This window comes from Leiobunum rupestre, chromosome 5 (genome assembly GCF_980474605.1).
Source record: "Leiobunum rupestre chromosome 5, qqLeiRupe1.1.hap1, whole genome shotgun sequence".
Taxonomy (NCBI): Eukaryota; Metazoa; Arthropoda; class Arachnida; order Opiliones; family Sclerosomatidae; genus Leiobunum; species Leiobunum rupestre.
The window spans coordinates 8,673,047-8,699,656 of record NC_143388.1 but is presented as its reverse complement, the minus strand read 5'-3'; the positions used below and the strand labels follow the sequence as shown (position 1 = coordinate 8,699,656).

At 30.5% G+C, this 26,610-nt stretch overlaps 1 protein-coding gene across 1 annotated transcript; it reads left to right on the top strand.

Moving 5' to 3' along the window:
• The first annotated feature begins 386 nt into the window (after nt 1-386).
• On the top strand, nt 387-21,495 carry LOC149943495 (sclerostin domain-containing protein 1-like). The gene is made up of 2 exons (XM_090175326.1): nt 387-952; nt 20,599-21,495. The coding sequence occupies exons 1-2, from the start codon at nt 733-735 to the stop codon at nt 20,907-20,909; spliced, it is 531 nt and encodes a 176-aa protein (XP_090031452.1). The 5' UTR covers nt 387-732; the 3' UTR covers nt 20,910-21,495.
• The last annotated feature ends 5,115 nt before the right edge of the window (nt 21,496-26,610 follow it).

Sequence of the window (26,610 nt, the reverse complement as noted above, 5' to 3'; positions counted from 1 at the left end):
AAAGCAGCGTTGAAAAGAAATACGGTTAATTAAGAGATACACATCATCGAAATTGGTTATTTATGATTTGAAGAAAAAAACCAACGAATACAAGAAAGGGGGGTCTCACACTGAAACGAGCGATTTACGCAGAAAGCATCTGTCACGAAAACAGGGCCCGGGGAGGGGGGTCTTCTTTAGGTCCCCCTTGTTTCTTACTTTCCCGAACAAAAAATAAAAGTGACGAGAATGAAGAAAGCAAAAGCTAGTGCCTTCATTCTCTCTCCGAAAGCCTTCCCGTTCGAGAAAAAATCTACAAAATACAACTGAGAGCTAATATCGTACGAGGAACGAGAGAACGACCCACACTTTCGCGCGCGGGGCTTAAGTGCGAGGGAAGTCGAAGCCTCGAGTCAGACTGAGGGATTCGCACTCAATTCACACTCGAGAAAAGACGCGAGTGCAAAACATTGAAACCGCGCGCCAGAGAAACAGAGTTATCTTCACTCTTTTCGACGTAGAAATCGTACAAAGATGCCGCCGACTTCAGATTGTTCTGCCAAGTATCGACTTTGTTAAGACGTACGACGCGGGCTGCTCAGCTTTTGTCCGTTAAGCGATACATCATTTTGAAGTATCTTTCCCGATTAAAGGGAATATCTCAGTTCTTTATATAATTCGCGCTGTACGAAGACTGAAGATTGAGCCCGGAGGATAGCGTACCATTAGATAGCTCGAATCGGGGTGTGCCAAATGGGCTCCACGGCGGGGCTCGCGCTGGTTATCGTGGCGGTGGGTCTTCTGGCCGGGTCAAACGTGTCGGCAGTCAAACCTCCCGTCGCTGGCTCGACCTCTTCGACGCAGTCCAGGAGTGAGCCGAATCAACACCAGGAATACCACTCCAGAAACAATCATTCGAGGTTTTCCAAATGGAAAAAAGACGATTTTTTCTCCCATTCATACAACGTTAAAGGTACATTTTTTAATCTATTTATGATTATAAGTCACCGAGTTAAGATTTTAGGTTTAATTAAGTTCAAATACTCAACTTTTATATCTAATTTTTAACAATTATCATGGTGGATCAAATCCGATTTCCAAATCTTATCCAAAATTGGATAGATCTAAATTCGTCTTTGATAGAAAATTACAAAACAAATTTCATTTGATCCAATTGCAATGTATGAACTTCAAATTATTGATCAAAATTATTTTACTCAAACAGAATTGAATTCAAACTAGATTTGTTTCGATTGCAGTTGGATCCAAATTTGGTCAATGGATAAAGTTATTATATATTGTAAATGTACAATTATTCAAATTTAAATTGACCTAATTTTGAGTAGGCAAGCATTTATTTTTACTTTTCGTAATAAATGAAACAAAATTGAAAATAATTTAATAATAATAATTCCAGGGAACGAATTTACCTAGAACTACTGTACGGAAAAAAATTTCAAATAATTTCACAATTTTAATATAATTAATTATAATATATGGAAAAATTATATTTTATAATTGTAATTAAAAATGAACTTCATGGGAAATTTTATAATTGAAATATTTTTAAACTTTTAACTTTTTATTTTTACACGCATTTCTCTGGAATAAAATATAAATATCTGATTAGAAGAATTTAAAACCACTTTTGCATAGTAAAAACGGTATTTATTTTAGAATAAACATAAAATAAAAACGACACTACTAGTTTCGTAACCGTTCGGTAACATCATCAGGTATGTACAGTACATACCTGATGATGTTACCGAACGGTTACGAAACTAGTAGTGTCGTTTTTATTTTATGTTTATTCTAAAATAAATACCGTTTTTACTATGCAAAAGTGGTTTTAAATTCTTCTAATCAGATATTTTAATGCATAGGGTTGGACTGACCAAATCGATAAAATATAAAGTTTCCTTCAAATTATTTTTATTTAAATACTGTAAGTTCAAGACAGACGAGACTCAACCGAAAAAACGCGCCGTATACAAGAAGTCAAGCGAAAGAAAGTACATATAAATGTAATAAATATTAGTTTCTAAGAAAAGGAGAAAATATACGAGTTATTTTCGCCTCGCATAAAGAATCAAACACGTCTGTGAAGAACTCGAAACATACATGCACGTGTCTAACTATTCAAAGCAAAAAGGACGGATGAAATAGATAAAGCCCTGGATCTAAATTGGATGGGCTGAACCTATAATTACCGAGTCGGGCAGAAAAAAATACGTCTTATTCGATTTATAGTGTAAATAGTACGGGAAAATGTAAATATAATGATACGTTATATTTTCAGACGAAAATATGAAGAGGCAATTAATTTTACTCTTCAAGTAGATTATCTCCAGAAATGATTATCTTTGCTTCAATAAGACAAACAAAACTGAACGAAATTTTGGAGAAATTAAAACTACTTTTATCATTTGTTTTATAAATATATAAATTAACTGATATACCGAACTAAAATTATAATTTTAATTTAGTCGTTGAGAAATGGTAGTTAATTTAGTCCAAAATAATTTAACGCTTTTTCTGGCATTTATTCATTTATGAGATGAAAAAACGTACAAATTTTTTACTGATAATTTCCAAAATTGAAACTTCTTTAAACTATCATTATTTAAATCAAGTTTGTCCTACATTCAATTCTCACGTCTAGTTTTCGCAATAAACCGTTTTGTAAAATTAACATTTCAAAAAAGCCTGTTTGTTCGAAAGAGTTCGTTTTCCTCAAATTATTCAGTATTTCGTTTAAAAGAGGCAGAAATGTAATCGACACTTTCGGTGAAAACCGCAGGTGATTCGAAACGTATTTTTCTTGGTTTCCCTCAAATTTCGGGGCCTCAAAAATTAAGGATTTTTTTTAAATAAAAAGAACTTAAATTCTCCTTCTTCCCCAATTTTTATCTTCGGCAATATACCAAAAAAATTGGGAAATTCTGGAATTGTTTATTCATAAGAAATATGGTTAATAGTCACGAATTTTCACTTGTTTTTTTTTCTACCACAAATTTTGAATTTAGGAACGCGGTTGTAGGTCGAATATGGAACGTATTATTGTTGGATAAAGCTAACGCCATAGTGTATGAATACGTAGCCTTGTGCTTGAAGATTTATTTAAGAGTTGAAAGCGGATAGGCGGTTTCTGTCCACTTAGAATTCTTAGTTTAAGTGCTATAGTCGTATATTTCATTGTGCTGTGCAGGTCTCTGTTATTTTTGCATTTATAACAAAAATTTATCAATTAAATTATTTGTTTATCTCTATACAAAACCGGTAATTAATTAATAAATAATTAATAAACGCGAATCACAGGTCTGTTCTTAAGTTTTCAAAAAAATCTATAAACTTCATCAAAAAATATACCTAAAAATATTTGAAATTAATTTAAAAAATATTAAATATTTTGCAGGTTAAGAAAGGCAAAATATCTAGTTCATTTGGCGGAAAGATACTAGCACGAACTTCCGGTAAATCGGCGGCGGGAATTTCGAATTTCGCCTATTTTCTGTGGAATTCCTAAAGGTTTCTGCGCGTGTTATATTAATTCATGGCGTAAATTTCAAAGTGAACAATATAAATTTAATGTGCATTAATATTTTTAAGCTTCATTATAGCGAATTTTTACTATCATGAAATCGCACGTTTGCGTAGGTCAACGTGGTAATCTCGGCATTACCCGTTCTATACTTACCCTTGACTAGCCAAACGGATTTTGTTTAGGCATAGAAACTACAATAGGAATAGAAAGAGTCGATGAAAAGTGTTACGGGCTCGTTACGGGCAAAAGGTTCTCCGTTCATTTCCGCTTGAATCTAATTGGCCGTCATTTCCAAACCTTTTTTTTTTATTGGACCAGAGATAACCGAAAATGAAGGGAGAACCTTTTGCCCGTGTCATCTTAGTAAAGCACGTACAATGGCAGGGCTTTCTATTCCTGTGGTAGTTTCCATGGTTTAGGTGTGCCTCAAGTGTGCCTCACCTGTAGTACTAATTATAACAACTGTTTTGAAGTCTTATCTAGGTTAATCAATAAATGATCACTTTGAAATGTAACGTAATTGTTGGTGTTTTCTAAAATTGTATAAAGCGCGCAGTTATTCTTAGAAATTAAACCGTAAATAGGCCAAATTTGAAATTCCCACCGACGATTTACCGGAAATTCATACTCAAATTCCGCCAAATATACCAGATATTAAGTCTTTCTTAACCTGAAACTAAATATAGTACCATTTTCAGAAGAGGCCTATAAAAGTGTTTAACTTCGTATAGAGTAGTAGCACTCCGTAGCTTTGGCCATGGCCGCCATTTGTGCGCAAATTTTTTATCTATAGGAAAGAGCATGGGTGACGTACTAGAACGTCACAGTGCCATTACTCTATATATTGAAACGAAAACTCATTCTCAATAAGCACTATTACAAGTTAAATTATAACTAAATATATTTCTCGGATAAAAGAGCAGTGAAAGAGTTGGCTATCGAAGAAACTTATAAAGGGAAATATATTTCGTAAACGTCGGTTAGCCATTTTTCCTCAATAGTCAATTACTACAAAGCTAAAATCAATCAATCAATGACAAATAAGCCAATTCAATATAAAGAGAACGTGTGTTATTTTTCGGCCACGCACGTCCACGTAAACGGGTGTCGCTGTTTATCGTTCCTCCTCTGCATACAGGGTGCTGCTGCTAGTTCGATGCTCTCTCTGAATTATGGCAGAAGCCTTTACAAAGTAACCTTGAACATTTCAAGACTAATAGATATAAATGCGCAATCAAATCGTTGGTTGTACATCACAAACGGAAAGGTTTCTCAAGAAATACACATTTTGGGGAAAAATTATATTTTTATAGCTGTTTAAAAAAATACGAATAATTTAAGTGTTGAATTTCGAACATTAAACAATTAATTGTTAATTATTAATAAATTATTATTAATTATTAGCATAAGAATAATTTTCTAAATTTGTATTTCATTAATTTATCTTAATTTTCTTAATTTGTATTTAATTAATTTATCTTAATTTTCTTAATTTGTATTTAATTAATTTATCTTAATTTTCTTAATTTGTATTTAATTAATTTATCTTAATTTTCTTAATTTGTATTTAATTAATTTATCTTAATTTTCTTAATTTTATATTTCATTAATTTATCTTAATATTCTTATTTTTTATTTCATTAATTTATCTTAATATTCTTATTTTTTATTTCATTAATTTACCTTAACTTTATTAATTTGTATTTCATTAATTTACCTTAACTTTATTAATTTGTATTTCATTAATTTATCTTAATTTTCTTAATTTATTATTTCATTAACTTAATTGTATTAAATTAAATTTACCATTTATTAACTTAATTGTATTAAATTAAATTTACCATTTATTGTATTAAATTAAATTAACCATTTATTAACTTAATTGTATTAAATTAAATTAACCATTTATTAACTTAATTGTATTAAATTAAATTAACCATTTATTAACTTAATTGTATTAAATTAAATTAACCATTTATTAACTTAATTGTATTAAATTAAATTAACCATTTATTAACTTAATTGTATTAAATTAAATTAACCATTTATTAACTTAATTGTATTAAATTAAATTTACCATTTATTAACTTAATTGTATTAAATTAAATTAACCATTTATTAACTTAATTGTATTAAATTAAATTTACCATTTATTGTATTAAATTAAATTTACCATTTATTGTATTAAATTAAATTTACCATTTATTGTATTAAATTAAATTTACCATTTATTGTATTAAATTAAATTTACCATTTATTGTATTAAATTAAATTTACCATTTATTGTATTAAATTAAATTTCCCATTTATTGTATTAAATTAAATTTCCCATTTATTGTATTAAATTAAATTTACCATTTATTGTATTAAATTAAATTTACCATTTATTGTATTAAATTAAATTTACCATTTATTGTATTAAATAAAATTTACCATTTATTGTATTAAATTAAATTTACCATTTATTGTATTAAATTAAATTTACCATTTATTGTATTAAATAAAATTTACCATTTATTGTATTAAATTAAATTTACCATTTATTGTATTAAATTAAATTTATGATTAATTAATTTAATTGTGTTAAATTATCTTTATAATTTATTAACTTAATTGCATTAAATTATTTTTATAATTTATCAATTTCATTTTAACAAATAAAATTTATAATTTATTAATGTAATTACATTACATTACACTACATTACATTACATTTCTGAATTTCTGTCGACATACTACATATTTGCACTGAAAAATGTATTTGTATATCTCAGTTTGTGTGTATATTTAAATACGTTATTTGCCACGCTCGCTTTGTAGAGCCACCCTGTTCCAGAAGGGTGCCTTTCTGACGGCTTCAATAAAACCTTTAAAGGAAAAGTCCAGGTTGGGTAAAACTTGGGTCTATTTGAAAGATTATGTTTATATATACTAAAAAATGTCAGTCGCAAAATTGTATCTTTTTTTAATGACGAGAAATTAATTTTTAAACGAGCGAAATTTACCGCCAAGCGAGCTGCCATTTTCTTTCGCCTTCCCTCCGCAGACCGCACGCGGAGCAAGCGCGCGCGGGGAACAGAGCGCTGTTAAAGCCTGTTATAGCGCGAACAGCGCGTGATTAAAGTCCTAAAACGTCACCCCGAAACAAAAAATGGCAGATCGCTTGGCGGTAAATTTCGCTCGTTTAAAAATTAATTTCTCGTCATTAAAAAAAGATACAATTTTACGACTGTTATTTTTGAGTTTTTTTAAACATGATCTTTCAAATAGACCCAAGTTTTACCAAACCTGGACTTTTCCTTTAAACTTTTATGATTAATGAAATTAAAAACGACTTCGTTATATTTGCATATTTAATAAAATATTTATGATATTTACAATGAAAGTCCGACTAGTTTCGTCGTGCCTAGCATGACATTGCAAATATAACGAAGTCGTTTTTAATTTCATTAATCATCAACTAGGCATATTGAACTTGCAAACCTCCTAAGCCTTAAACTTTTATATAAATTATTTCATAAAACATTGTCTAAGTGCACAATCGGTTAAATAATTCCCAATAGCCTCAGATTTAACAACAACACACTGTACACCGTCCAACCAAGAAGAATTGCTACATGCCTAACAATCAATCTATGCAGAAGCAATTTTGAGATTTTGATGGGGGATAATGGCTTCTTGTTGGGCCGCGACTCAGATTGGATTACTTCTGGTTCCTTCGCCATCCATAATCGGACAATCACTCCGTAATAGTTTGTAAGCGTTCTTCTGGACATTGACGCGGAAATTATTACCCTTATAACAGTGACTGGTCGTAAAATTGATGAAATACCAGATGGGTCAAAGTTTAACATAGTCGAGGGAATGTAATCTCCCACAAATATAATGGGATCAAGAAACCATTTATTAACACGCGAAGATTTTATTACTAAAAGCGATAACCTTAATACTGGAATACTTTCGCTCGTAGTGTACACTTTTAGCCCTAAATATATTGGCCTATTCCAGTGCCAATAATTACTCCACACCTTAAACTATATTGGTCAAAGGCATGGGAATAGGCGCTTCGATAAAAGCCCCATTCTCAGTGTTGCCATGTCGTGGGAAATTACCCATATTGTGGGAAATTTTGGGGTCTATTTTGGCTCTGTGGAAAAAGGTAATTTTTTTTCAAAAACGTTGTTTTTGTGGGAATTTTCATGTCTGCGGGTATTTATCCCTTGTTTTTTTAATTTGACTGTCAATAGAAAGCCCGAAATTATCTAGAGCAGTGTATTTTCGTGAATCTTGGTTTTTATAAATAATATAAAGGAGGTGCCTCCTAATACTACAATCAATCAATTCATAGGCCTAACAACCAAAATGTTTAAACATTTTAATTTCAATAAAATTTAATTTTAAAAAGATAATTTTTTAAAAATTTTGAAAATTATGGCATGTTTTCCGTTGAGTTTTCGTTGGGGGCGGGGCTAAATAGGGGTGTGGGAATTTGTGGGAAATTTACTACCCAGCAATGGGAATTTCAACTTTGAAACATTGGCAACACTGCCCAATCTTAATTGTTACTTACGTGTTGAAAAGGGGATCGCTGAATGGAATATTTTCAGTTCGGTTGGTAACCAAATTCGACTGGTTAGCCTATAATCCATACTCAAGCTAAAACCAGGTCAACTATGTTGGACATTCACTTTATAAACACATTTTTTACGTATTGTTGGTAAAATTAAAAACGCCGTGATGGCAAGTGTTGACGCAAACATTATCGGTTAAGCCTGATGCTTAGTTTGTACTAATGCTTTGGGACACACGTTTTACGCCCATAAAGAAAAATACATTATTACGAGCGCTAGTGGAAACAAGCTTTACACTAGTTGAAACCACCCCCTTCAAGGACCATATAAAGAATAACTTGCGTGTTCAGGTTCTATGTATTATTACTCTATAGTTAATCGCTGAATGCGTTTTATTGAACCGTCTATTGGGCAAATATTTATCAAAAGCCAGAGGAAAGACGAAGTAATCAGATTTGGTTATCTGTAAAGACATAACCAGCTAAGCTAATACCCAAGGAACCACACAGGCCGAAGCCAACTAGTGACTTGTGAAGCGAATGAACTATCGCATTTATTCGATTTTGGAAATGTTTAAGCTACGGCTGTGTTACATCAACCCAAACTAATCGTGACTAAATCGAAGTCCCAGAAAAAAATAAAAATTAATTTTTAAATATCCACCTATCAATTGAACTGACTATATGCCCAAATATTATAATAATATGTTTTTTTAATACATCCTACTCGATAATCAACGTGGGAACATTGTACTTTGTAGAATGGTAAATCTTAAAAACCCGGTTATAAGTCACTTAAATATTTCGGTTATTTGTGATTTATTAAATTTTTTTAAGATACGGTTACACCAGACCTTAAAACCATTCGGTTTGATTGCCATTTTCAGCAAATAAATTTACAGCAACTTGAAATGAAAACTGGTCTAAACGATAGTATGACGGTACTATGATTGTGGCTATACTCTTGATAAATTGAGAATTTGCTTTCCAAGGTAAAAAAAAATAGATATTTCATTCAAAAGAACCGATACATACTGAATTTCAAATATATTTAAAGAGCATTGCGAGACGTTACATAATTATATTAACAAATATTAATAAGTATATATTTTATATTTCATTCTCCATAGTAAGACATTATTAATTTAATTAGTATATATTTTATGTTTCATTCTCCATAGTAAGACATATTATTCATTTAATTAGTATATATTTTATGTTTCATTCTCCATAGTAAGACATATTATTCATTTAATTAGTATATATTTTATGTTTCATTCTCCATAGTAAGACATATTTTGTTTCATTCTCCATAGTAAGACATTATTAATTTAATTAGTATATATTTTATGTTTCATTCTCCATAGTAAGACATATTATTCATTTAATTAGTATATATTTTATGTTTCATTCTCCATAGTAAGACATATTATTCATTTAATTAGTATATATTTTGTTTCATTCTCCATAGTAAGACATTAATAATTAATTTAATTACTTACAAAACGTTATAACCAAAGTACTTATACTGACAATGTGGAAACGTTTGTTTTTATATTTTACATCGATATTAAGGTAATTCCTCATAAGGATATAAATATAATGTAAATAATTAATAAAATTAATAATATGTCTTACAATGGAAAATGAAAAATTTGCCGACTGGCACAATCCATTAATTTATAATCACGTAAAATATATTTAAAACGTTTTATTCCACAAGTAAGACACACAAAAGCTATCATAAATGACCCCACGGTTTGACCTGTATCGTACCTACAGCCGGGGTGGTGTAATAAGACCATCTTCGTGTATTTTCATTCTATAAACCTTACTAAACGTAAACAAGCCAATATATTTCCTCAAACATCCGCTAGGGAACGAAACTGGTAATATGGGACCATTGAAAAGACCCCACTTGGCTTATTGCGTGCCCCGGGCCACTCAATTACCAATCTTCGACCCAGCTGCGAGTTTTCTAAAAAACTTTCAACTACGCGTGTAAAACCAACGGTCACCAGACGACGCGGACAAACTTCCGAAACGCAGTAAAGTCTATTCGGTGACGGCTTATAATGTGATATCTCGTGACTTACAATTCATAAACAGAATGGCAGATCAAACACAACGCCGGGGACTTTTACTTAATACATCCATAATTGAAAGATGTTTTTTTTTCTTTTTATGATTAAACCAGGGGTCATATAAGCACTATAAGCAGTTTCCAGCTACTTCGCATTTCCTCAAAAAGAAATCCCCTTGTTCGGAAGTCGAGTGTGTTCAATGTGGGTCATTTGTATTTCGGATATAATTTCCTGGCCTGAAAGCTTATCCATTTGATGATATCAAGATCTTGATATCATCAATGGCGTTTTCGAAGCCCTCTCTTTAATGATGTTTTATCATCGCTAAATGCAATCATTAAAAGCCAATGCGCCTCGGGATATTGCGCCTTGAATTGCATTTGATCAATCACTTTCCGCACCTTTCTGTAACAAGATGGATATTTTCCGAGATAACATTCTGTAGGAATGGTCAAATTGTTCGCTTTACGCGTTCCTATAGGATCCAGGATTTATTTATTTCTAATGGCTGTGTTGAGATAATCCACGGGTTTCATACTCGAATTTCCCCTCGGCACGAGAGGGGGGAAGGCAAAACGTCACTGGCATGCTCTTCAATCGCGTTAGTTTTAGGGAACCAATGAAATACCGCCCTGAGCTTAGTTTTCGAGCATGAAGGAGATCAGGAGAGACTCTAAACATCGTCTCAAAATAGTCCCACTCTCTCCCGAAGTAGAAATAAAAAGATTGTTTTTAAGACAAAATATTATTATTTGTTTATTATTTACTTGAAAAAAAAAACAAACGTTTTATGTGTTCTTAAAACCTAGTCCTAAAAATATTATTAATATATTTTTATTAATGAATATTAATTTTGTTTATTTTATATTTCGGTTCTAAATTATACTCAGTTGCAGTCTTAGAACGGTAGATAGCTCAAGGATATTATAACGTATTAATTATTATTACTAACTATTATTTATAATTAATAATATCAATATTAATTATTATAATTATTAATATTAATATTAATATTAATTATTAATGTTAGTATTAGTAATGATAGTTATTGAAATTAATTAATTTTTCCTTATTAATATTAATTCATTTTTAATTTTTAGTTATTAATATTAATTCATTTTTAATTTTTCTAATTAAAATTAATTCAATTTTAATTTCTAATTTTAATTCATTTATTATTTTCAATTTCAATTCATTTTTAATTTTCAATTTCAATTCATTTTTAATTTTCAATTTTCAATTTCAATTCATTTTTAATTTCCAATTTTCAATTTCTATTCATTTTTAATTTTTAATTTTAATTCATTATTAATTTCAATTCATTTTTAATTTCCAATTTTCAATTTCAATTCATTTTTAATTTCCAATTTTCAATTTCAATTCATTTTTAATTTACAATTTTCAATTTCAATTCATTTTTAATTTACAATTTTCATTTTCAATTCATTTTTAATTTTTAATTTTAATTCATAATTAATTTTTAATTTTTAATTTTAATTCATAATTAATTTTAATTCATTATTAATTTAAATTCATTATTAATATAAATTCATTATTAATTTAAAATCATTATTAATTTAAATTCATTGTTAATTTTAATTCATTATTAATTTTAATTAATTATTAATTTAAATTAATTATTAATTTAAAATCATTATTAAATTTAAATTAATTATTAATTTTAATTCATTATTAATTTTAATTCATTATTAATTTTAATTCATTATTAATTTTAATTCATTATTAATTTTAACTCATTATTAATTTTAATTCATTATTAATTTTAATTCATTATTAATTTTAACTCATTATTAATTTTAATTCATTATTAATTTTAACTCATTATTAATTTTAATTCATTATTAATTTTAATTCATTATTAATTTTAACTCATTATTAATTTTAATTCATTATTAATTTTAACTCATTATTAATTTTAATTCATTATTAATTTTAATTCATTATTAATTTTAATTCATTATTAATTTTAATTCATTATTAATTTTAATTCATTAGTAATTTTAATTCATTAGTAATTTTAATTCATTAGTAATTTTAATTCATTAGTGATTTTAATTTATTATTAATTTTAATTCATTATTAATTTTAATTCATTAGTAATTTTAATTTATTATTAATTTTAATTCATTATTAATTTTAATTCATTATTAATTTTAATTCATTATTAATTATAATTCATTTTTAATTTTTAATTTTAATTCATTTTTAATTTTTAATTTTAATTCATTTTTGATTTTTAAATATTAATATTAGTTCATTTTCGATTTTTAAATAATAATATTAGCTCATTTTAAATTGTTAATTGTTAATTATTAATACTTATTCGTTTTAAATCATGAATATTAATTAATTATCAAACATTAATATTAACTAATTTTTAGTTATTAATAATAATTAATTTTTAATTATTAGTATTTTTTAATTTAAAATTCAAAATATTTATTAATTTTCAATTATCAATATTATTTGATTATTCATTATTGATATTAAATAATTTTTAATTTTTAATATTATGTACTTATTAATTATTAATATTAATTAATTTGTAGTTATTAAAAGAGTTATTATTACGTAAAATTATTATTCGGTATGCCTATATCACTCTTGAGCTGGAGAAATTAATTTTAGAAAATCGGTAAAGCACTCGAAGAGCGACTAACGACGATAAATTATTCACTGGAAAGTAGAGCTCGTTAAAGCCATTCCACGTAAAGAAAGGCTTAGAGAAAAACCGAAAGTTTTATAAACAAATAAGCCGCGTTCACACTAGACACTTTGAAACCGTTTTAAAACGGTTTCGAAAGATCAAACTGTAAAATTTTGCTGTCGAATGTATTTATCGTATGGCTATTAATACAATCGACACCGAAAATGTTCAATTTTATCTTTCGAAACCATTTAAAAACGGTTCCAAAGTGTCTAGTGTGAACGCGGCTATATCGTGCGGAATTTGGAGTAATGTAGCAGACGTCGAATGACGAAATGTGACGCATTTAGCTGAAAGTGGGAGAAATCCCCGTCTCTAGAGTTTAAAGGGGTTAATTGGTTTTAAAAGCTGATTTTTTTCTAAACTATCGAGGTGAGTAATAGCGCCTCTTTTAACTCCTCTCTCGCGAACGTCGAAAGCGGTTGTTTAAGTTCATATTCTAGTGAGAGGAGATTGAGAATTTTTAGAAGATTTGGCGCAGATTTCGACAATATGTTACCGAAAAGATTTAACACCCAAAGGCCCGGTGAGAAGGAAGGTTATCGCCTTACGTCGTTAGTTGTTGTTTTAGGGTCTCCTCCCAACAGTCACGTCGAGGATAAGCCAGACAGCGGTGTCAGAAGCTCCCAAAAAACGGCGACTTATACAACCGATAGATGGGGTTATATTTGGAACGGTGCCATCGAAAACTCGGGGTCTTCAAAAAGCAACTGCTCTCGTACGAACGAAGACGCCCCTGTGGTTTCAACTTGTTACCGAGATAATCCATTTTAATCTTCGGATAGTTTCAAGACGGCTCGATGTCAAGACTGTTTGTTTTCTGAACACCATTTCGTTCGTTTAGTTTACGGGGAAGTTAGTTATTAGGGTACACTAATAAATAAACTGCAAAACCTATATTGTCAAATAGTATTGGAGGATTATCCTAGTGATAAGATTACTTACGAGCGAATGAGACTAACATAAAACAGCGGAGTAACCACTTTTATATAAATAAAATACAAATTATTGAATAAAGTAAAGGTTTTATTGAATATACTATAGTAAATAGAACTAATATAAAAATTAAGAAACCAATTGACCGATATCAATTTTATTTTTGAGCGTGAAATACTACTAATAATTACTCAATTAAAAGAGCAATTATAATGTTGTAAATCAAAGTATGCGGAAAAAGTTTATCAAACTGCACTGTGGCACAGATGAATAATAATAAAAATAATTAAATCAGTTGGGTCATCTAGTGACTTTTAATGCCGTTAATTCAGGTGACTGGGTAATATTACGTAGGAGGGTGGTTTCAACGCGAAAGTATTAGCAACGGGTTCAGTCAGGGCGACAAACTGGGATCGAACCCTGCTCCTTTTGCTGCGAGACGAAAGATCTAACCCCTCCACTCACCTATGAATTAGGTGAATCATAGAAGGATTTTGCTTGAGCATAGCAATTCTAGGGGGAAAACTCGTAGAGTTGTTTTTGAATTTGAATCAAAATTTGATTGTTAAAAAATAGTACAACAAAATTGTGAATATATAGAAAATTTAAACACACGGAATCATTTCCTACGGAGAGTGTCACCCCTTCTGGGGGGATCTGTGGTGCTTTCCACACCCCTAGTAGTTCTACTGGAAATATTTAAGATATTCAGAGTCACGGTATAGTTTGACCTTTTTAACCTTTTAATAAATTCTAATAAATCTATCTATTTATTCGTTGTTGCTCTTAATAGTAATATAATATTCGTTATTTGCTCTTAATAATAATATAATATTCGTAGTTTGCTCTTAATAGTAATATAATATTCGTTGTTTGCTCTTAATAATAATATAATATTCGTTGTTTACTCTTAAAAATAATATAATATTCGTTGTTTGATCTTAATAATAATATAATATTCGTTGTTTGCTCCTAATAATAATATAATATTCGTTGTTTGCTCCTAATAATAATATAATATTCGTTGTTTGCTCCTAATAATAATATAATATTCGTTGTTTGCTCTTAATAATAATATAATCGTAGTTTGTTTTTAATAAATTTCGTTTTTAGTACACAAAAAACTCGAGCAAAAAGGTACATGTACACCCTATGAGGTCAATACATTCCAAAATAAAAACTTCGAAAATGTTATTCCAAAAATGCGTTTCACTTCATAATGCAAAAGTAAAACTGACACCCAAAATACTCCTAAATGTGATCGCTTCCCACGACACCACCTAATAAGCGAAATCACACCCTAGTCCGAGATAAGAGAACATCCAATTTAAGATATAACAACCACGATATGCGTACGCATCTATGGAACATTTTAAATCCTACACAGTTCGGGGGGAAAATCACGTTTTTTAGACTTAGAGGAGAAAAAATAATCGTGGGTTGCAAAAGTGAATGGCAATTTTTGGCTATCGGTAATCAGCATGACGACGAAATTTGCGACCAGCCTTCGAAAAACGAGGCCTAAAACAGGTGGGAGGCGAACGTGGTTCGGACTATCGAACTGGGTTGCTAGAATATACCAAATAGACGATTCAATAATTCATCCTCTAAGGAAATCGCCAAGAAGTAATATTTCCGAGAGCCAGGACCCGCAATTCACTGTTTATATAGTGCTTGTTAAAATAATGTAAATTTTTCACCTTTACGGCTGCAACAAGCGTTCCCTTTGAACCAGGTAGATTTTTGACATTTTAAGGCTTGGCAAAAACACGACGTTCTGTTTACAGGTGAAAAGTTTCCATTATTTCAACAAGCTCTACATAAACAATACCTTGAATATCCAGGCTCTCGGAAAAATTACTTATTGGCGATTTTCTTGGAGGATGATTTATTTAAGCGCCTATTGGCGGTTATCAAATCAAAATAAACAGGTAAATTATTTGATATTAAAATCAAATGCGTTGTGTTAAAGGGGCTTTAACCTAAATGTTTACATTGGCGAATAATTATTCGTAGCTTGGTCGTGGGTGTGACCTGTATTCGTTGCCATGGTAAACGCGCCATGACATAAATATGCCTATGGGGGTCACGTGGTTATTTCGTAGCCTCCACTGCCTCGTGATATATGAAGTGATATAATGTCATGGTAGTTGTTTCAAAGCGTGGCTTAGCTATGAAGTATGCCTACGGCGCTACGAGCCAGCACCCAATACTAGAACTTTATCTAAACACTATTTTATATCCTTATTTGTGAGAGCTGCCATTTTATTACTGTCTGATTTCAAATAGTGCATGCAAGGCCGATTCACGCGGTCAAGTGCACGCGACGTCTCGAGCTGATGAGCACGTGCAGGCGACAGTGGCGTAAATAGCGCCCCCGCATTGGCCCCCGTGAAATAGGGGCCCCCAAACGTTTATGATTAAAATCGGTGTTATTTAAAAGGGCCCCGAGTTCTTTTTCGCGAGTTGACCCCGGGGTTCCTAGTTACGCCACTGGCAGGTGCCCTTGCCTGTACTATTTTAAATTAGGCCTGTAATGAAATGGCCGACTTCGTAAAAGAGTATATATCTGTGGTCATAAAATAAACTGACACGTGAGATTCCTCATCGACGTTATCTGGTAGTTACACACAGCGCCACTTTCATTTGCGGCTTACGCGCGAACTTCATAATCGATTCGATACTTTTTACTTACGTCAACAAGGTCTATAGCCCCTTTTAAAAATTTCTAGATTTTATTTTTGATCATTTATTTTATGCAAGTAAAATATATTCATATTTAAATTATATTTACATAAAAATTGGGCTGATTGAAAACTCTGAAAATATTATTTTGACTTATTTAATGTCAACCAACTCAGTGATAAAACGCTCTTACTAATAAATTAAATCCGTCTTCGCCAAATTTATATGACTCTGTTATAGCTGCAGAGAGATAATAAACAAAACTAGATTGTAGTTAAAATGATGCGTGGGAAACCAGACGGTAATTTGACAGTATCATCAAAGGAAGGGAATATTGCGAAGCTAGCGTTGGAGAACTGTCAAGTGAGCCGTGTCATTCTCATAAAGAAGACATAACCTTTTGATAAGAAAGACTGAATAGCGTAGTTTCTTCGCGAGTTGATCTTTCATGGGAAAAATTAAAATCCGGATTGACTGCTGCTGTGTTTTGGCCCGTTAGAAAGGCGCGCTTCAATCGGGCTTCAATCTTAATTGCCCCTTTCAAAGAAAGTTAACCCATAAATCAACCGCAAAGAGAAAAAAGTTCAGTTAAGGGGGAAGAATACAGTAAAAGCCTATTTTTCGTTCAAGCTGAACGTTTCTGTTTTAACAATTACATAATTGAATTATATTTTTCTTTTTAGGCTGAACCTTCCTCTAGTGCTTAAAATAATTTTGTTAATTGTAATATCAATAGTTAACGAGATATAAAGTCCTAACTAAAGGGTAGTTTGGGCGCTTGCCCAACTTGTTTAGCTCCGGGGGTCCAAATGAAAATGTAATAACTTAATTACTTTTAAATTTAAAATTGTCAAAATTATTTTAAGCACTAAACAATAGGCTGTTCTACACTTAAATATTAATTTTATAAGTTAAAATTCCAAATTAAAAGAGTTCAGCTTGAAATAGCGCGAAACTAGACAATGGCCACTGTAGTCTTCCCCCTTAATGCCGTAGTTTACATAACAGAGGACCAGTTTCACTGACCGTAAAACGTTTGGAATATTTTAATATAAACCTTATTTTATCACGGTATTGACCTGTTAACAGAGGCGTCATATTTAAATTCTACTAACAAAATATACAGAGTGTTAGATATCCGGTTACTGGGAAAAATGACATTATTTAATTTATAAAATTTAAAAATTAGACTTTAATCTTGGTGCTAAGTCAAAATGTCTGATGTATAGAAATAAAAATTTTCTCAAATATTTTTAAATTTCGCTACACTTACAAAGGAGACGACCCGAGGTGATAATCAACGATTTTGTTCAAACTCGAGTATCATTTACACCTCCATGTAACTTGAAAAACCTGCAAAGGAAAAGTTGCGACGGGCTTTCGTTTTGCCATGGCAACCGAAAACGTTTTTGACAACATGATTTGGAATTATTTCCATTGAAAATAACATGGGAATCTGAAGGATTTTAAGGGTCCCCCAATTGACCAAATTGCATTTAAACTTGATTAAATTTAATTTTTAAAATCAATTTAAATGTATTTTTAACGTTTTTGAAATTTTCAAAATTTTTAATTTTTTAAAAGGTTTCACAGGGGGATCCTTAAATTCCTTCAGATTCCCATGTTATTTTCAATGGAAAAATTCCAAATCATGTTGTCAAAAACGTTTTCGGTTGCCATGGCAAAACGAAAGGCCGTCGCAACTTTTCCCTTGCAGGTTTTTTAAGGTATATGGAGGTATACACTATACCCGAGTTTGAACAAAATCGGTGATTATCACCTCGGGTCGTCTCCTTGTCAGATTAATTAGATATTCAATTACAAAATTCTTTAACATATACAAGATTTTACATAATATGTCAATATTCTTACATGCAAAAATTCTAGAATTTTCATTTTAATTTAACTTTTTGAAAAATCTTGTATATTAGATAAATTAAAATTAAAATCTTGGTGCTAACCCAAAATGTTGGAGTTAGTATTTTTTATCTCCAAATATTTGTAATTAATACTACACGTAATTTGTATTTCGTAAATTTTATCATTCGAGTTTTTTAAAGATATTTGACCTAAATCGCCTTTTTAAATGTTATATAGCTCAGTTAAAATTAGATAAAAATTTCTAAAGTTTCGTTATCGGTTTGTCCTTGTGATTTATAATTAATTTCTTTTTAAATAAAAAAATAATTGCTTTTAGCTTTAACTCTTTTTAACGAACCATTATCGCGTGTTTTACTTAAAGTAATAAAACACGTTCAGTTATCATAACAAATAACTCGACTTTTAAATATAAAATACTTAAGAAAACTCAAATGATAAACTATTTAACGTATTATTGATATAATATTATTTATTCTAAACGAGGAAATATTTTTTAAAACATTGCTGACCTCGTGAAAGGGGGGGGGGGGAAACGTTCCAAAGAATGTTGGCCTTACAAACGCATTTGTTGGACAGGTTTGGAAGAACGGCCGGTTTTTTATGACCGAGGCCCAACCCTCAAAAATCAAACGATTCTGTAGCCCAACCCTAAAAAATCAATCGATTCTGTTGCCCATACGTCAAAAATCAATCGATTATGTTGCCCATACCTCAAAAATCAATCCATTCTGTTGCCCTTAACCAAATAAAAATGGGAAAAATGTTGGTTCGTGTGAATAGGCCTTTATTATGCTAAAATTATTTTCCCATAAAAATAATATAATTATTCTTTAATGTAAGATAATTTATTACATTAGTAGAAACGAGCACGAGGTTTACCATTAACATATAATAATCCAATAACTAGCAACAAAAGATAACGCTCTACCGGTTAGCGGTGACGAATCCTTTTCCACAGCGCGTCGCAGTTATTTATACGTCAACCGCAATTTTAATTAAAATAAATAGTACACTGTTGTTACGGAAACCCCGTTTCCTGCTCTGTCTCTCTCTGCCAGTAATGCGGAATTCATCTCAAAAGAGCAACTGTAATTACGTATTTATTATGCTAGACATTTCGCAATGACATTCCTTGTATTTGTAATCGCATTATTTTACATAAATAGCTGGAGAAATAATGATAATAATAATAAGCTAGGCTAATACCCGAGACACTACCTTATGCCCGAGTTATAATATCTTTAATTCAAGTGGCAGGACTACTACGCCTAGGAGGGTGGTGGCAAGACCTTCATGCCACGCGAATCAACATCTCCCTACACTTACTATTACTAATTGCCTTCTTTTCGCCTATTCTCGGACTAAAAGTGTACTCTATTCAACCTAAGACGGGGATTAGAATTACTCAGCCCCATAAACTATTCGCTTGTTATTAGGGCTACTCTTTTTACTACTTCTGAAAAGGAGGTGTAAAGGAGTAAATTGGATTTTGTCGACTGCTAGCCAGAATTTATCTGCTAAAAAGGCCACACTCAGCCATTTTGGAAAAACGTATTTACTCCACCTCAAAATATTCGCCACCACAGAATCGGAGTAAAATGACCTTATAGCGTTACTCTTCTTGCCTTACTCCGAAATCCCGGAACAATCGAAAAGAAACTACCTACTGTTATGTTAAGTTAAATTTTTATGATAAGGGGAAACCGAAGAACTAGGGGAAAAAATCGTTTTAAGGGGGAAGAATACAGTAAAAGAATCTTTTTCGATCAAGCTGAACGTTTCTGTTTTAACAATTACATAATTGAATTATATTTTTCTTTTTAGGCTGAACCTTCCTCTAGTGCTTAAAATAATTTTGATAATTCTAATATCAATAGTTAACGAGATATAAGGTCCTAACTAAAGGGTAGTTTGGGTGCTGGCCAACTTGTTTAGCTCCGGGGGTCCGAATTAAAACGTAATAACTTAACTACTTTTAAATTTAAAATTGTCAAAATTATTTTAAGCACTAAACATTAAAATATTAATTTTATAAGTTGAAATACAAAATTAAAAGAGTTCAGCTTGAAATAGCGCAAAAGTAGACAATCGCTACTGTAGTCTTCCCCCTTAAACAGTGTGGAGAGAACTTTCAAACTCAACGCGGATTGAGAAACTTAATTTCGTCTAACAATAAAATTTCTCATTTCAGACGTGCAACTGGGGTGCAAAGAATTACGTTCCAAACGCTACATTTCTGACGGATTCTGTACTTCCGTTAAACCCATCACGGAAGTGGTGTGTTCGGGAATCTGCCTTCCCGTGTCCGAGCTGCCGTGGTACACCGAAGTGGTCGACGAATGGTCGAAACGGTCGACGACCGAATGGCGATGCGTCAACGACGTCGTCAGACGTAAAAGGGTGCATCTGATTTGTCGAAATGGAGAGCGGCGCACGTACAGAATTAGGACGGTTAGATCGTGCAAGTGCAAAAAGTTCGTCAAGAATCAAGGTCGACTATAACGCGAGTCACCGAATGAACGCGCCGGTGCGGGTACTCGAGCGCGTTCAGTTGGACGAAATGAACGACACCGATATTCGGAAGGATTTTTTTCTATTTATTGCGTTTCGATTTATTTTCATAGAAAATGGGTAATTTAAGCCGTGCCATATTGTCGCTTGAATAGACTGTGTAAGATTCAATGACATTCCATTGCGTTTTTAATTAAAACAGAGAAGAAATTTTTATAAACAATGGAATCGTTTTAGGAATCGCTTTTATATTGATGCCGCGATTTGACGCGATATTTTGTACAACATCCCCGTTTTCAATTCATTTTGCTCCTGATTTGTGCCGTTTAATACGTAGTGGTCGATGATGCAGTGCTAAAACCCAGAGCCAACTTACTCAAGGAAGAATTTAGAACCGGCAGTTCTAATTTCCATGTAGTTCCACCAATTTTTTTATTTATTTTTGTAAGAGATGGATGGCGTCATCTAGTGAGTGGAATCGAAAGTATTAAAAATGCCAACTTTCACAAATACAAAATTTTAAAATTTATAGCTACTTCTAAATATACTTTTGGAAAATGCTGTTACATATTTTTTATAAACTGAGTTCTGTTTATAATATTAATTAAAAATGAATAAAATAACATTATCAATAGAAATCTACGAAATAATTTATAAATAAATATAAATTAAATTAAATTAAATTTAATTTAATTAATTAAATTTAACGCTAGAATTTAATTAAATTTAATGCCAAAATTTAATTAAATTTAACGCCAGAATTTAATTAAACTTAATAAAATTAAGTTTAATTTAATTTAATTTAATTTAATTTAATTTGACCCTAGAATTTAATTAAATTTAATTTAAAATTTAATTAAATTAAATTTAACCCTAGAATTTAATTAAATTTAATTTAACCCTAGAATTTAATTAAATTTAATAAAATTAAATAAAATTAAACTTAATTAAATATTAATTTAATTTAATTTAATTTAATTAAACTATATTTTTAGATTAAAAATATAAGTTATACTCGATATGCTCGATATGCAAATATTATTAAATATAACGTACTTGCGCTAGACCTAAAGTCAAGATGAACCCTGGTATAGTGGGGGGCGTCGGTATAACAGAAAATCACCCAAATTCTTCCTTGCGTAAATCGGTTCTTGCTAAAACTATTGAATATGGTATTTCTCTAAAAAGCAACCCCGTTTACGTTCGTTGCAAATTAATGAATATCACTGCCTCTTTGTTAAAGTCATACAATGTAATTATACTTTGTAAAAGTGAAATAAAACTATATGAAATCCAATCTGATTGTTTTTCACAAAATCTTAATTAGTGGCTTTTTTTTTAAGATATAGTTTAATTACTAATTTAAAGGGAATATAACCTCAGGTATTTGGTGTGGAACACCAACGTTTGCAGCTCTGGCCGCTCTTGCCTTTGGCTTTAAAAATGTTTGGCGCCACTGTACAGGGAAATTTGAAAATTGAACGGGTCTTCCGTAAAGATAGCTCTGCAGGTTATATTCCCTTTAAGAAGTATATATTATATCACTTACTAAAGACTTATGCCTGCAATAATACGTGTTTCAAGCTAATACATACATACATTTAATTATGTCAAAGAAATTTCTACTAATGTCAATAATTTTAATTTTAATTTGTATCATTGCCTTAATAAAATTTTCGAAGAGGTTGAACATTCAGAACAATCCCTGTATTTGAACTGGTTTTAATGTGTTTCAAAAATTTTATAATCGGCCAACTTGAGAATGGCAAATGTATAATTAGTTTTAGTCTCTGGTGACCTTGATTTTAAATGTCCAAAAAGTTTAACGTAATTCGGCGTACTCTGTAATTAACGAAGCTATCTCTAATGAGCTTTCGAAAACGACTCCGCCTAATGAAGGAGTTAAACGAAATCCAGAAACCAATTTTTAAAATCCACCCCAACTTCTATTTAAGTAAATGAAATGAGCCGCTGTTTCTAGGAACATGAAAGTACGCTAATTTAGAAATTATGAAAATTTCATTGCTAAACTACTAGTTAAATTACTATGGTTAAAAATTTACCAAAATTTCAAATACTGTTGAATGTAAGGATATATGATATAGCATATATGATATAGGATGAAGGATATTCTATGCTATGCTTTGCTATGTTATGATATGATATGTGATACGATGCCATACGATGTCATTCGATGCCATTTGATGCCATTCGATTCCATTCGATTCCATTCCATTCAATACAATACTATACAATACGTTACTTTACATTACGTTACTTTACATTACGTTACTTTACATTACGTTACTTTACATTACGTTACTTTACATTACGTTACTTTACATTACGTTACTTTACATTACGTTACTTTACATTACGTTACGTTACGATACAATACAATACAATAAAATAAAATACAACACAATACCACACAATACCAAACAATACCAAACGATACAATACAACACAATACAATACAATAGCAAACAATACAATACAATACAATACCACACAATACCAAACAATACAATACAATACAATACCACACAATACCACACAATACCACACAATACCAAACAATACAATACAATACAATACCACACAATACCAAATAATACAATACAATACAATACAATACCACACAATACCAAACAATACAATACAATACAATACCACACAATACCAAATAATACAATAAAATACAATACAATACCACACAATACCAAATAATACAATACAATACAATACAATACATCACAATACAATACAATACCACACAATACCACACAATACAATATAATACAATACCACACAATACCAAACAATACAATATAATACAATACAATACAATACAATCCCAAACAATATAATATAATAACATCTTTTACACTCTTAAGGAAATCTTAAGGTAGCGATTGAATACGTTTTTACCGACATCTAGGTTCTTTTTCTGGAAGCTTAAATGAAATTGAGGAGTATTTTACACTTTTAAAAATTACTTTTTTGTTAAAGATAGCAACTGCGATTGAAAAGACAATATATTTCGTACCATTTAGTCATTTCAAAGATAAATATAGATGACAGATTTTTTTAAATTTTAGAGCGGGAAAGAATGTGATCAGTAGATAAAATGCTCTCAACAAAATATCTTAAGAACATGATGTTAAATTCATCGTAGATATACTTAAATAATGGTGTTCAATTTTCCAAGATATTATTATCTTGTATATTTAATTTTTTGAAATTGATGAACGAAATGAAAAACTACACATTTATTATGAGCTCAAACAATTATTATATTTGCTAGAAATGAATTATAAATTGCATGAAGGTATACATGATAAACCTAAAAAAATGATTTTTGAGGCCAAAAATATAGAATATATAAGTTAATATATTATTAATGATATTCGACTGAAACATGTACTTTCGCCGGCTCCACCTGATTTTTCAAAATGCATTTTGAACAATGTTGGGTGAAATTCTTTAAATAATAACTTTCTAGAACGAGAAACAAGGGGTTTATGCAGTGCAATTTCTCCATTTTCCATTGTGAGACGTAGTAATACAGGCGGTAAATAATTACACAAGTTGTATATATCACCAGTTTGGTGATAAATTTACGGACGTTTCGGTGCCTCCAATAAAATAATCAATAAAATAGCACCAGTTTTATTTGAAATAAAAATAAAATAATCAATATGATAAAATAGTTTACATACTTCTGAAAGGAGAAGCAAAACGTGCGGGCTAAACTAACAAAAAGTCGAGATCTTTTATTCAGGGAATATCCCCAATTCGTGACCCCTCTTGCACCCCTGACCCCCAAATCTCAAAGATCGCAGATGTTAATGGCATTCCTAAGAGCTTTGTTCCTCAACGCAGTGGGGCTTTACTTTAGCCTCCACTACTGGCATCCGAAAGAAATTGAAGGAGGATAACGTTCCAATTATGTTCAAAGCACACTTGTATATCGTTTAGGCAATCAGGACGGGGCTTTTCGGATTTCACGTATTGTTAGAAAGACGCGGAGATAAGTTATTTCAGGAAATCCTACTTAGTGTGTAGCACACCTTCGCTCTAGACCTACTGTAACACTTTTAGGATAACTGTAATCGAGACCCGATCGGGGTCACTCAGTATTTCGTTGCAGTCGTTTTGAATTTCTCAACATGGATTTTAAACTCAACGTTGTGGATTATTAAATTTGCTTAATGTGCATCACCTTTCTAATTAACTTATACTAATTATTACATTTTATTTTCATTTTAATTATATTTTCTAATTTGCTACCTCAATTATAAAGAATGCAACTTGATATACGAAAATTTTTGTATTTGCTATTTCGAAAGAGCATTTTTACCTGCGTGTATACTAAAAATATGTAATATATGCTCCCCTAGTTTCAAATTTATCGATTTTTTTCCATTTTTTGAAAGAATTGCGTAATATTTTTTAATTTAAATAATGTTTAACTCAAATTTAGTTTTTAGAGGTACCTAATTTCGGAATCAAGGTATTATTTTGTTTAATAACATTTTTATTTTATTTTATTTTACTCAAATCTATTTAGTGTATAGTTAAAAGGAACCACCTATGGACTGCATTGTAAAGGATGATAAAATTGGACTAATCTACTTATTCGCTAATTTTATCATTCTTATTTAGTGTGTAATTGGCTTGAAGATTTTTAAAATAAATTGTTTACGTTAGATTTTTAGTATGTTAAGTTTTAACAATATCATTAAATAATCTGCTTTGCTTATTTCATTATTTTGATGTGGAGAAAAACCTTAATAACGCATCAGAATCAAAATCATCAAATTCGTAATAGTGGATCACAAAGCTATATTAGCTGCCAAGTCAGTTTCTCGATCTTATTTTTTTGCGGTGTTTTATGTTTTTATTTGATATAAAATATTAAAATATATTAAGTCGTGTTTAGGTAGTATAATTCATTCACCGAACTCCATTACAGTTAACCCAGCTAAGACGATATAAAAGTTAAAGACAATTAGTCCAGTTAGAAATGAAAAATTTACAAATTGGGTCAATGCCAAGGATTAGGGCCTAGTGAAGTTGTATAATAAGAAATTGTAAAACTCAAAATTGGAGAAATACATTTTCCCCATTATACAGCTATCATCAAACACGTCTCATTCGGTTAAACCAGTTTGGTTCATTTCTTTAGGATATGTTATAATTCAATTAAAACACTGACTGGTTCAACCCGATATCATACCCATATCTCTCTCCTTTCAATATGAATAAATATATACTTAAATAACAAGCCATGAAATATAACGATTTCTTTTAACTCTTCATAGAAAATAATTACATATTTATGCAAATTTATAAATTTAAAGGCATTCAATAAATAGTAAAGAAATAGACAATTCTTTGAAGCAATTTTTTCTTCGGAACGGTCAACATCATTTTCTATTTGGATCACCTTACATCTGCGTGGTGAAGGTCGAATGTTAGATAATTGCTTACTCGTGAAAAAAACGACCTGGTTTAGAAATACACTGACCTCTCGATACCCAACTAAAGACCTCAAAAGACCTCAATGGATTAGGGCGCTTCAACAAAATTAGACATATAAATTTTATTTCTTGAAAAAATAATAAATTACAACATTACAATATTAAAGTTAAAATAAACCTTCATATTACCAAAACCATCGAGACCA